The sequence below is a fragment of the Pleurodeles waltl genome, chromosome 7, assembly GCF_031143425.1.
Source record: "Pleurodeles waltl isolate 20211129_DDA chromosome 7, aPleWal1.hap1.20221129, whole genome shotgun sequence".
In the NCBI taxonomy this organism is placed as follows: Eukaryota; Metazoa; Chordata; class Amphibia; order Caudata; family Salamandridae; genus Pleurodeles; species Pleurodeles waltl.
The window spans coordinates 1,106,841,495-1,106,855,044 of NC_090446.1; the positions used below are offsets into that span (position 1 = coordinate 1,106,841,495).

Genomic DNA, 13,550 nt, shown 5'->3' on the forward strand with positions numbered 1-13,550 from the left:
ATGCACTGCTGGTTCACTGGATGTGAGGCTTACGCAGGACCTTGATGCTGTGCGTAGCTGGTTCAATGGTGGGGCAGTGCCACAGGGCCAGAGTCTAGGCGTACCCCAGGCAGAGTACTGTGCTGCACACATCCAAAAGCCCGAGGAAGAAGGGTTTTTGAATATCCAGGGTCTGAATTTGGATTTTAAGATTGGGTGCAGTGGTTATGTGCATCAGTGCTCGATGGAAGGGCTGACACAGTGATGCGCATGGCTAAAGAACACAGATAGCTGCTATTAAAAAGCACTGGTCCAACGAGTAAGCACGGAGCTCCACATGGCTGATGGTCCGCCATTGCCATGTAAATGGTTGAATGCCCTGCAGAGTAGCAAATGAACACCTTGTGACTGAGTGCACTCTGCACAAAGCCAAAATCTGTGCACAGTAACAATATGTTAACATGGAACCTGGGTAGAGGACATCATAAAAAAAAATACACTGAAAAATCTTTAAGGTATTTAGACGACCAAAAACTATTGTTGGAGAACAACAGCTATTCCTTGAAACCACCACAGTTGAAGTGAAGTTAGGAATATGAAAACAAAATCCAAAAATGACTTGAAGTGGCTAGTTCTGCATGGCCATGCATATATGATAGGACCATGTTACATATGTAACTGTGTATTATGGTTTTATATCTTCATAAAAGACTTCTGATTACATCATAACATAATAAACCACCATGCCTCAAGGTTTATAAAGAAATATATTATATGTTACATGATTTATATTTTTTTACATTTTATGTTTATTTTGCCTGAGCTAGCTTAAAAAGTATTTTTTTCAAATACAAAAGCAGTACGTGAGATACCGATTTGTACTGTTTGGTTTTCTGTAGAAAAACAGATGATTAAAATAATTCATAGTGTAGTTAAGAATGTATACATTGTGTAGTTAATATAATTTGCAATGCAAACAGAACCTTACTCAATGACATGCTTTTGTTTACTTTGGTCTAAATCTGTTGAGTGGTTTTCAATAAAGTGCGTTGGACGGATTTCATCAAATTAAGGTTGCAATCAACATTTGACAAAGTTGCATGCAGATTCTTAGCTGCAGAGTGAGTTTGCACAGGGCCTGCAATGCGGTACTGTCTGTCATCCCAGACTGCAAAAAGCTGAAGGCCTTGTAGAACAGGGGTAGCATGCAACATCATACATAGGCATTGTCACTTACCGCTATCCCTGCTGCACACCCACCCACCACCTAAATCCACACAACTACCAGTAAATAATGTTCACATTTCCAGCTGAAAACAGCTGTCATGAAGCTATGGGTAGCTTTGTTATTAACTCTTTAATGTATGTTTTAAAACGCCTCTGAAATTCAACAGACAAGGTGCAGTTCTGGTTACGAAATAAACCCAAAAACCCTGAAAATCACAACTATGATTAGCTCCACACAGCTCAATTGCATTCCTGCTATGCAAACCATGATGTACACACCAAATGGAATGCAAAGCGCATCATCCCACAATATTTACAGCAATACAATTTGAGGACTTAACTGCATACCTTTTATTCTAAAACAATCACAAAGACATCAAACTGTATTAAAAGTCACATTATTCATAATGTTAACAAGGTAACATGCCTTGTCACTGGTGTGATAATTCATGTAATTTGGGACATCATCTGTTACGTTAAGGATGAAGTCAAGGGCATTGCTTTTGGTTTGTAAGTTATGGTTTGCATGGTGGGTAATCACTCTGGAGTAGTTCTTAGCTATCTTGGCTCTATCTTGGCTGATATGCTATTAATTTTTGTATAGCTCACATCACATTTTGGAGGATCAAGTTTAACATATCAGGGCACTTTGCATAAATAAGGATATGAGCTACTCTGTGCAAACTGTATGTTCTATTTAGGATATATTGTGGAAAAGAACAGCACATCATTCCATAAGTGCTATTTCATCGGCATTGTTTTGTGACATCTAATGCGAAGTCCTCAACACATAGGTGGTAACAGCAGAAACACAAAACGTATGGAGATGCCCGATTTTTACTGTGCACTGATCAAACCTATGTAATTGGGAGGTGACTTTGTGCCTTTGTTAGAAAGTGTTGCAAGAAGAGATCATATTTGATCTTTCCAGATAGGCTTGAGGCTGTCTTCTGGCTGTGGGAAACCATTGAGAGTCTGTGCAAAATGGTTACTAAATGCTGACATTATTTTCTCTTTAAGCCTACCTTCCCAGTTTACAAGAACGATCCTGGGTGTTTGCCTCTCCATCTTTAAGTTTAGAAGACATAATATGATTAGGCACAACATAAATGCTGATGTAATGCGCTGAGACAGAAGATAATGTAATATGATGACACAGAATATAACAACTGAAGTAATACTGTGATAAGACAGTAAATAGGGCGTCATTTAAAATGGGCAGGCAGATAGTAAACACTGGCATAATAATTTGATAGACATAATCATTGAAAAATGTGATGAGACAGATGAGAAACACCTTGGGGCCATTTCACAATATTTTTGCATTCCCAAATGCAATTTAGGAACACAAGACATTTATGACTCTGATTACAGATCTTAATCTTTGACAGAATTAGTAAAAGTGGAATTTTAGAATTCTAAATTGCAACTGCAATGGTGGAATATCCATGGATATCGATCATGGATGTCAGTTTAGGGAGGGATAAGGTGGCATGGGCAGTGTTGGTTTTTTATGTAAGGTGAACGGAACATCTACAGATATGTAATTTTGTGGTTATTCACAAACATTTTCCATGACTATTCTTATATTGGAATCACTCAACGTAGTATATGTACCAAACATGATGAATTACTAAATATAACAGACAGTGCTTAACTATTCATGTGAATGGGTACACAATTAGAAAATATTTAAAAACAAAAGTTAATGAAGTAATAATGTGATCAGTTGATGAGGAAGGCACAAGATAAATACTGATGTGAATAAGCAGAAGACAGTAGTGAAGTTCGGTAATAATATTATAATAATATTATCGGTAAGTACGCTGTCTTAAAAATGTGGACAGCCATGAGCTACACCTTTGACCTATACTAGTTCTGATTGGCTTTAATGTTTTTATACCCATGGCATGTCTTTTGTCATGGGCCCATTTTAATTAGTAGCTTTGGCTAAATTATAGCTTAGCTTAGCCTTGTGGCCTGTGCCCTTTTACCCAGTTACGATATGCTCTGTATTCAATTTTATTATTAATTGTATTATTGCTTCTTTAGTGGCCCTGTTTTAATTTCATTATCAACTGTTATTTTGTGAAAGCATCATTATCAGAGCAATCGATGACATAGTTTGCATCCTGTTTTTTTCCCTAGAATCACAAGACCAGAATGCGAAGCTCACGGAATAATATGTTGAATTGCCAGCCCCAACGCTTAGGTACATACCCATGTCATACTTCTGTCTGTGCATTAACATAAACTTGTCTACTATAAAAACACTGAATAGGACAAATGGCATTAGAGGGGATTCTCACCAGAATTTCCATCCTGCTGTATGCCGGTTGTGTCTCCAAGGATCGTGATCTAACGACTGGCGGCCAGACCTTGTACCAAGGTAACGGGTGGGTTATGCTTCTCATGGACACCATACAGACAGAGCTGGCTTACAACACCCTGCTCTAAATTAGGAGCTAGAGATTAGGCTTTTGGGTAGAAATTGTGTACTCGCGTTATGACAATTTGCTGGGGTTGTTTATATTCAGATCTCTCATTTTCACAGACCTGATTCTGTTGTTCCTCTTTATCCTAATCATTTTAACTCATGTATTTTACTGTAAATTGCAGTCCTTTCAATAAATGTATTGAAAACTGTCCTGCTTGCAAAGCCCCTTTCCTGGGTAGTCTGTGCCTGCACCACCTTTACCACACATTTGTCCCTTGAATATTGTTACTTGTACTATAGAATTATATTGCTAGACGTAAATGCAGTGCGACCTTGATACTGATGCCTGTGTTATACTGTTACCCGAAAATCTATAATAAATAGGTTTCAAGCAAAAAATGTGGTCGGAGAGCAGACTGATACTCAAGCAATAAACAGACTGATTGAACTAAACACAAAGACCAGATAGAAGACAAGCACTAAACTAATGGTAGCACTGTACAAGAAATGCAGAGTGAAGTCATGATAACATCAGGAATATTATAAACACCGGAAGTTTAATAAAATCGAGCACAAGAGAAATACGGAAGTAATAGGTGGACAATGCAGACGATAAGTATTAGAATAACAAAGACAAATAAATATAATCTATGAATCATGCACTAGATACAGATTGGAGCATTCAATTAGAACCTGAGCGCTCAAACAATATTGTGATCAGACACAGAATAATAAAGGGATGGCTGAGGATAAATACTGAAGTACTTTAATTGTAAACTCAGAATATAAACAAGAAGATAAACACTTATGTGATTGTGTCACTGTGCAGGCAATGAAATATTAATGTGAACAGGCAAAAAGATATGTGTACAATGACTGTGGAGACATGTAGTATTTAAGTTAGTACTTAAAAATCAAACTAAACAAAATATTGAAGTAATAATGCGGTCAGAAAAAAGAAGACTATTGTGATAATAATGTAGGCAAACATACGATAAGTACTCCTATTAATATTTGATCAAGCAGAAGAAATATTCTTATGTAATGAACAGGTCAGAAGATAAACACTGAACCAAGAAGCAAGCAGAAGATAAATACATATATATTAAGAAAAGTTCGGGCTGCATAAATATCGATTAAAATATAAGCATAACCAGAACAGTTACTGCAATGAAGAGATTAAAAAATAAATAATCTCTTTACATGTCCAAGATTTGTTTAGCAGGTTACGAAAAGGGTAGACGTGTTTTTGAGGAATAGTAAAGGGTTTCCCAGCGCTGAAAAGGCATGGCTTGTTCAGCCAGTTGAAAGGATGTTTTCAGAAGTAAAATTAAGGCAGAAAAATATTGACAAAAGAACGCAACTTGGGTAAAAATATCATTTTTTTAAATGCTTCTTTTGAAGAGACTGATTTACAAATGGGGTGCTGAACAAGAAACAAATATGGTTCCAGTATATTTGCAGGAAAGTGGGCTTTTTGAAAGATGATACCATAGTTATTGGAAACTGTATAGAGATAAACAAAACATATGTAGCGCACATTTTTCATGAAATACCTCATTTAACCTATTCAGCAGCAACATTTTAGGAGACACCCAGGGACTTTGTGGTATATATAGTTGGATTTACATTGTAAACTACAACGTAGATGCTTTTGTAATTCGAGATTTTTATAGTGTTTTAACATACATTTTATATATATATATATGGAGAGAGAGAGAGAGAGAGAGAGATATTTGTCAGACGTTATTAGTTGCAGGAACATTGGGACTCGGCAGATGAGACATACCGAAGTATTATTGTGTTCACGCAGCTCAAAAATATTAGAGTAACAATGTGATCTTCAGATGTTAATTAATAAATAATGTGATGAGGAGGATGATAAACCCAGACACGCAACAGTAAGTGAAGGAAGCCCCTAAGCGCTTCCTGTTCTGCATATTCAACGCCTTGCTAGTTCCAGGACGGGCTGGGATTTCCTTGCTTGGAACAATAAACTTTAAGTCCTCTTGGCAAGTAGCCCGATTCTCAAGAGGGCGGAATTTACAAAGCACATCATTATGAAAGGTTCCTAGTCCCTGGAAAAGGCAAAGATGTACAGGGAGAAACATATGACAATGTTCACATACTGTTCTAGACTGGTACGCGTGATGCTTACGGGAGGTACCACAAAGCCCAGAGGTGTCAGGATTCATCCAACCTATGTGCTTTGAAGATGTCCTGAAGAAGCCTCAACCATATGTCTAGGCAAGCATTGCATATCTCTCCTGTTGTTTCTAAGCAAGTGTAGGCAGTGTGTGCATGTGATGCTACCCTGCTTCCTTTGTCATGAACTACACTTCTGCCAGTGTGTCTGGGGATACGCAGGGGAATGCATCCTCCCAAAAGCAGAGTATATGTTCATATGCACACAACACATTCGCACTTCCACACAACCTTTTACATGTTTCAGTTATTGCACAATTGCTTAATAAACTCCCCTCATTTTGTAAAACAGTAGATAAACAATAGTAAAACATTGCAGTCTTAACAGATTTACATTGTGGATATAGTCTATTGTTCGAATAATTTTTGCTTAGAGTCTGCGATGTAATAGGAAGATACTTTTACACTTCGACAAATGTACTAATAATCCAATGCAACGCAAAATGCTCAATCAGTAGGATCGCAGAGGACTTCCACTGCAAGCCTTACCGAATACAGTGACAGACGGCTATTAGGGGGCAGCAGACCTCCATGGCAGTAATCACATTTGCAAAATGCTTTGATGGCAATCACTGTCGCTTAAAGCGGTCCTTTAACCCGTTCACTGCTGAGCTCATCTGTGCTGGAGCGTTTAAAAAAAATTGGCTTCAGGTTATCCAAGTACGTATACCTGTTTGGTCTCTTTATCCAACCATACGAACTATATAGTGATTGGCACCTTCAGGGCTATCTATTTTTCAAAATCAATATCTCGTTTCAGCCCAAAAAATATTATGAAAAATGTGGAAACCAACTGCAAGCAAAATTTCAGTTTAGGCTACCTGACATTTGGCTGCAGGTATCTAATCTGGTCTGTGTGGAAACCTACCACAAAAATCTATTTTAATACCTACACTTCCTGAGTTTCCTTGTGTCACTAGTTCTTGACCTTCCTCACCTTGTACGGCTGGCCAAGAAATCATAATGACCATGGCAAGATGTGACTCCTTGATTTCTTTCTCTGGGTCTCCTGAGCATTGGGATGCCAGACGTATATGCGTTGTCTGTGGGGTCGGGGTACCCGCAGGCGATCAATTGCCTGCAATTCATTTTAGAAATTTGAAAATAGGCTGCAAGCGAAATTACATTTTGGAGTATCTGTTGTTTTCCACAGCTATTGTCCGTGGGCTTTATGGAAATATACCACAACCATATATTTTTAACAGCTAAACATCCTAATGTTTCTAGTGCTGAGTGCCAGACCTCTCACATTCTGATTGGCTGGGAAAATTCACTGAGCACATTTGTTAGCTTGTTTGCATTTTTCCTCAAACACATGGTAATTCCTTCCAGTCTCATCTCACATACAAATATATTCCTGCCATGGCTTTACCCTCAGCTTTTTTTCTGGATCTCCTGAGCAAGGGGGTATGAGATATGTATCGGTTTTCTATGGGTACGGTGTGCCCACAGGTGATAAACCGGCTTTAGCGCATTTGGGAAAATTGGAAAGCAACTCAAAGAGAAATGATAATTTAGGGTACCTGGCTTTTGGGCAGTATAGAAACATACAACCATATAGTTTCAACATCTAGATATTATAGTGTTTTTTTGCTGGCTCGTACATGTTCTGACAAAATGTTGTCAGATTCTCAACACTTTTTCCTGTTTCCTCCAGGCTTCCTTCAGCAGGAATATATAACAACCAAGACTTGACCCAAATCTCTGTTTCTCTTTGTCTTCAGAGTCGGGACTAGCAGACATGTGTGGGAGTTTTATGGGTTTTAATGAAAGATTTCACACTAGACACCAGCCAAAGTTTCGATGGGTGAGGTTCCACAGTAGATGTTTGTAGTATTTGGGTCCAGGGTCAACACAGAACGGATCCTAACAACCCCAGACATTTCTGAAAACTAGAGACACAAGAGGAATCCAGTATTATGTGGCCTGCAAGAGTCCCAACTAGTTTTATGACCCAGAACCCCCTCCAAACCTCAAAATATGGGTAATCACACATTACAATGTGTTCCCTTTTCTGCAATAGAAAAGTCCAGAAATTTCGGGAAATGACAAACGTCCTACCATCCAATAATCCCACACTAATGAAAACAGTAACCCACATGTGCCTATTTCATGGGAGAGGAATAGGCAAAAGTTGGGACCATGCCAAGACTACACTGATACTATATTGACTTCTGATAAGTAGATATTTGGCCTGTTCTTGTCAGTTGTGATAGGCCCACCCACACAAGTAAGGTACTGTTTTTATTGGTAGGAGTGTGCGGATACTGGGTGGTGGGAGTTTTGCTGCTCCCACCACATTCAACAACATAATATCTCAGTATTATGAGGAAATTATTTTTTGTAACTAAAGTGTGCAGAGAATTCAGAGTTTTAAAAAGTGGTCACTCCTCCCAGGACTCGTCCAAATGTCTAGTATTCAGAAAAGTCTGGGTTTGAGAGGTTTCCCTATCCCAGGCCAATACCTGCTTTTTTAAGAAGGAGCTGGGAAAAGTAATAATTGCTCCTAGCACCACCCATAGCCAACTAGCTGGATTATTGAACGTTTTAAATGGTATTTTAACAGACATTTTCACCTACCTAGAATGTCATTTTAACCTTCGCTTTTTTCAGTGAATTTTTGTTTTCAATGTAAAGCAAGGTATTACCATGCCTATCTATAATATATGTGTAACTTTAGTTTTTTCAGTGATTTCTGGGATGGGGGTGTTTTGACAGGAAGTTAGATTTTATCATCCTACCTAAATATTGCCCTCCCCCAGGGCAGCAGCACAGAGTCTTTGGTCATGAGTGGCAGGTTGTTGGGAGCAGGGCATGCCCATGGCCAGACCTGTGGCCAACTCTCTGCCTATGGAAGTGCGAGGCATGGAGATGGGTGCCCAATCCCCACCATGCACGGCCTACTGCTGTGTGTGGTGTGGCATTGGGCATAGGGCCTGGCTAGTGTCAACCCCTCGTTTGCTGGCCAGCACCCCACAGCCACACAACACCAACGGACACACATCAAACTTTTTTTTGGTCTTTTGTTTGGTACTATGGTAATCCTGTGTTAATTTCATGGCAATCTTGCTATAATCTGGTGGCAATTCTGCAGTACTCCCTCAAATTTTAATGGGGGCATGGCAACAATGAATACTTTGAGTATGTGGTGACACGAAAAAACATTTACATTTTCCACTTTGATCTTAGGGAGGTCCCTCTAAGATCCTCCCTGCAAGTATGAGGTGTGATGGTACCCCTACACAGCCCCCATATATATTGTTTTACTTAGATTTTCAGGAAATAGGGACTAAGTTCTAGACTGGCAGCTGCAACATTTCTCTACATGCTGTGGCCAGCCAAACACAGTAATCTGTCTCATGGGACTGGTCCCTGACTTCCAGGACCAGCCAAACAAAAGGCAGAAGGTTTTTTCCCCTCGTTTTTTCCCTCAGTACTCCCTTGGTAGTACCTCAGGATTCCCCCAAGTGTTCTGTGAGTCCATGGCAATGAGAAAAAAAAAACATTTTATTTGCACTTTGACCAAAGGTAGGGTCCTATGGACCTCACCATAATGGCCAGGGAGAAAGGGTCCCCCTACCCTACCCTCTTAAATGTTCTTTTACTTTAATATTTAGGATACAGAGACTGAGTCCCCAAGTCCTAATATGATGGCCACAACATTTCACTTCTTTCACCAATCACAGTGTTCTGTCTTGCAGGACTGGTCTCAGTCATGTTAGACCAGCCAATCAGAATGTTTCACTTGCCATTTTTTTCACTCTGTACTTCCTTTGTAGTTCCGAGTCGCTATACATCTATACATTTTTAAGCCTAATTTCTCTCAAATGGCTAAATGGATTTTCACTAAATCTCAAACAACAAAATTTCTAGGTGAAGATCTAACTTTCTGGCAAATTTGGTATTATTCAGTTGAGCCCTTTTTTCGGAAGCATTTTCTGAAGTTCCTTTGGTAAATTGCTTGGGGAAAACATGTTTTGGGACCCTGTTTTTTCTCAACCTTTGTTTGATGGATTACCCAAAACTTCTAGAGGAAGGAGTGAAGGTGGATGAACTTTTTTTTGAAGGTTTGGAAAGGTGTGCCAATAGTGCTATACTTATTAGGAAAACAAAAAATCCATTCCCTATGAAAATGTGGTCCTAACTATAATTACAACACTGTGAAATATATATATTATACAGTGTATATTTATGTCTATAGGGCAGCAAAAGTGGTTAAATGCCCCTTTTTTGCCATTCAGAAAGATTTTGCAGTCTGAAGACAGCAAGCCACATATTTGTGGCGCGTAATGTATCTTTAGTACATTGCTACTTTGGATTTTTCATTCTCAAAGCCTACATTTGTTGTACTTCAGGCTTTGCGAGTGATAAATATTTTAATGCATCATGCCCTCACTGCTGCAGAAAGGAAATGTTATAGTTCATGGTTATTGACGTTCGATAAAAACGTTGGCATTTTAGTGGCAGTCTATTGGCCAATGGGGGTGGTGGGGTAGTTGAAATAAAGTTTTTTAAAAAACACTTACCTCTTTCCTATGGAGATGGGCTCGTCCATCTTCTTCCCGGAAGCGCACATGCTTTCAGACTCCCCTCCAATCATGGCACTGCTGTCACTAGCATGACAGCAGTGCCGTGATTGGTGTGAGCTCCCTGCTTTGGCGCTCACAGAGGGAGTGGCATTCTGTTCACTTTCTCCTCCCAGCTGTTCAATACAGCCAGATAGAGAAATGCAAAGTGTGCATGTGTGTGGCCGGCCAAACACACATGCGCACTTATGGTGCACCAACCACTCCTCCCTCCAGTCTCCTCCAGCCCAGCCCCGCCTTAACCTGGCTTTCCTTCCCATTCTGCTGAAAGCGGGCAAGGGGGCGACGCTCCTCCGCCTTAGCGGAGGAGCCACCTGTGCTATTGCTATGGAATGGAAGCTCCTCAGGAGGCCAGGGGCAGTGTTAGGACGTCACAGACTAGACGTGAAGGAGAAACAGAGCTTCTACATTATGGAGATGTCAGCCTTTTGGAATTTCACAGCAAAAAACACAGAAACTACATTTACAGTCATCATACCTGTATATAAAGAGCAAGACGGAGCTCCAATGCAATGACAATTTTATTGGATTGGGTCGAACCTGAAAAAATGTTATTCTGTAACCTTTAGTTACAGTGCTGTGAGTGTTAGCCATAGGAAAAATGTGGATGGGGATTACACAGTATGAAATACTGAAAGGAGGGGAGAAGAGAATTATATATGGAAGTAGAGCACAGAACCATTATGCATGTATATGTGGTATCCAAACATAGCAGAGAGACCCTGGGGAAAATATATCTGGGTTCATCTCTCCTGTAACAATCTCATTTTTAGAAGAATTGTAGGTTGTTTGGAACAACAGGAACACACATTAGGTATGGTTTCCTCCTGCACTAAAAACGCCCTTGGCCTTGCGGGGAAAGTGAGGTTGAATCAGAAAATATATGTATTTTATTTATGTGACTCCACTTATGAGAGGTTGACACCTGCCACTTGACCTTGGGTCTTACAAACCTTTCGAATTGCATTCGCTAGTGTTATTGTTGTTTTAGTTTGCACGTACACAACACACCTTGGGTGGACCTGCACATTTTTGGCACTCCTTCGTGCAGAAGAGCACCGGAAGCACAAATCTGTTCCCCCTTCATCACTAACCTGTGACTGTTTGAGGAAGGCAGAATGGTAATGTTGTGAAAAACTCTACAGAGCCATTTTCTATGTTGTATCTTAGACTGCCGATCAAAAAGGAGGGATGGCATGTAAAAGCATAGGAAATATCTGCATTGAAGTCTACACCGGTGTGATGTGTCTCTTGAAAACCAATTGCAAGGACCCCTTCATATCTAGATTTCAATTTGCTTACAAACTAAAAAGAGAACTACAAATGTACTAGAAAAACACAAAACGATTCATAACAAGAAAGTCAGCTCTCGCCCTCTGGAAGTGGTTCAACATCATAGTGAAAAAGTAAGGGCCTTTCAATCTCTTTTTTGGAATAGTTTGAAGATGAAAAACATGTTTTCATTTCTAGGTTCTAACAACAGGATAGAAGGTAAGGAGCGAATAATCAGTCATACAAAACTGAACTGAAAAAAGATGGAAGAGGCAGAACCACTAAATAATGTTTTTAATTAGGCATATTGAAGGTGGGCAATAGCTTGGATGAACTAGAAATAGAACACAGACATCTAAATGCTGCTGTTGGCATGCGTATTACATTGCGGAAGAAGGACAAATGACTCTACCAGTCTCAAGGATCTCCAAAGAGCAAAGTTTCCTCTTGAGTAATTTCTGAAAGTTTCCTATTGAAGGCATTACTGAAATACAAAACACTACATTCGAAGAATACTGATGAGCATGCTTTGCGGGGCTAAAAAATTAACTTTGATGTCACAACACAATATATCAGTGTAAAGTTCCAAGTCTCACCTGCGCTTTGTGTCTCCAGCAGTTTGTGCATCATGCTATATGGTCCAGGAGGGATATTAAGGTTGGTCAGTGTATTGACACCCGGGCTGGTTACCGAATCTTCTAAAATCTTCTCTTTTAACATGTCATGAGGAGAACTTGAATGCACTGTGGGATAGTTTTTATTGCTAACAATGTGTTGAAGTCCCTCTTGACCAGGTGGCGCATCCTCAGGTTGGGGAATGGTGGACTTACGTCGGATTGGCTCAAAATGACAGTCTGCATGGTAAACACTGTGAACAGACTCTGTGTTACTTGGAGCAGATTTTGGAGAAGGATTCAAAATAGAGCCTGGGGCAGGAAGCATAAGTATGTTTGCTCCATTATGGAGTGAAGTGGTTTCCACATCGCTTATCTCAGGGCTAGCCCGTGGCGCACGAAGGTTGCCATTACTCATGTGGTAGTGATGGTGGTGATGATGGTGATGATGAATTAGATGGTGAACTGATGATCTTCTTCGCCGATGTCGACATGGAGGTTTTTCAATAACACTTTTCATCACTGGGCTTGACACAAGCCCTACTCTGGAACCCACCACTCCATAGAGCTGAACAAGCTGTTTACTGGCCTTTCGAACAATGTACACCAAATATTTAAGGAGTTCATCATAACAACTACCAGGTTCTGAAAAACTGGCCAGAGTGCTTGCATTGGATAGAAATCTGACTCGCTGTTCCTTCATCAGCTGACTTTCTCGTTGCTTCGTCTCTGAGAACTGAGTTGCTATGACGACCAAACACAGATTGATCATGAAAAAAGAGCCAATCTAAAGAAAGCAGAAGGTATAATTAAGGTCCATTATGGAATTGGTGCACTTTCTTGACCCTCCCCAAAATTAAGTTGTTCATTGGTAACCCCTCTTTCAATCTCTAACATTTGCCTTTTACAAGCTATATGTATGCAACTTGGCTACACTCTATCCTGTGCTACCTAAATGCTGTCAGTGTTTAACACGTGAGTCAACCCTGCTCTCCCTTCAGTGTCAGTCTTCAACATCACAGGGTGAAGGATTTGCATTGTGATTGACATGATATCCTTATATGAAAGATGTCACAGCTCACTGACCAACTGTGCTGCCTTTTCTGTCCTAATTGCACGTTCTCACTCTCACTCTCCTGACATTGTAGTTTCTGTTATCTATAAATGCAATGTTTGCTGCTTATTCCTGCTACAATAAAGCTTCTATCTGTAGAACATCCCATTTCTTCT

At 39.9% G+C, this 13,550-nt stretch overlaps 1 protein-coding gene across 2 annotated transcripts in view; it reads right to left on the bottom strand.

The window, feature by feature from the left end:
* The window catches only part of CACNA1G (calcium voltage-gated channel subunit alpha1 G), a 1,194,479-nt gene that overhangs the window by 625,835 nt on the left and 555,094 nt on the right, over nucleotides 1-13,550 (bottom strand). For both annotated transcript variants that reach the window (XM_069200048.1, XM_069200049.1), the window contains exon 8: nucleotides 12,303-13,107. In XM_069200048.1, the coding sequence (XP_069056149.1) occupies nucleotides 12,303-13,107 (805 nt within the window). The remainder of the gene's footprint in view (nucleotides 1-12,302; nucleotides 13,108-13,550) is intronic.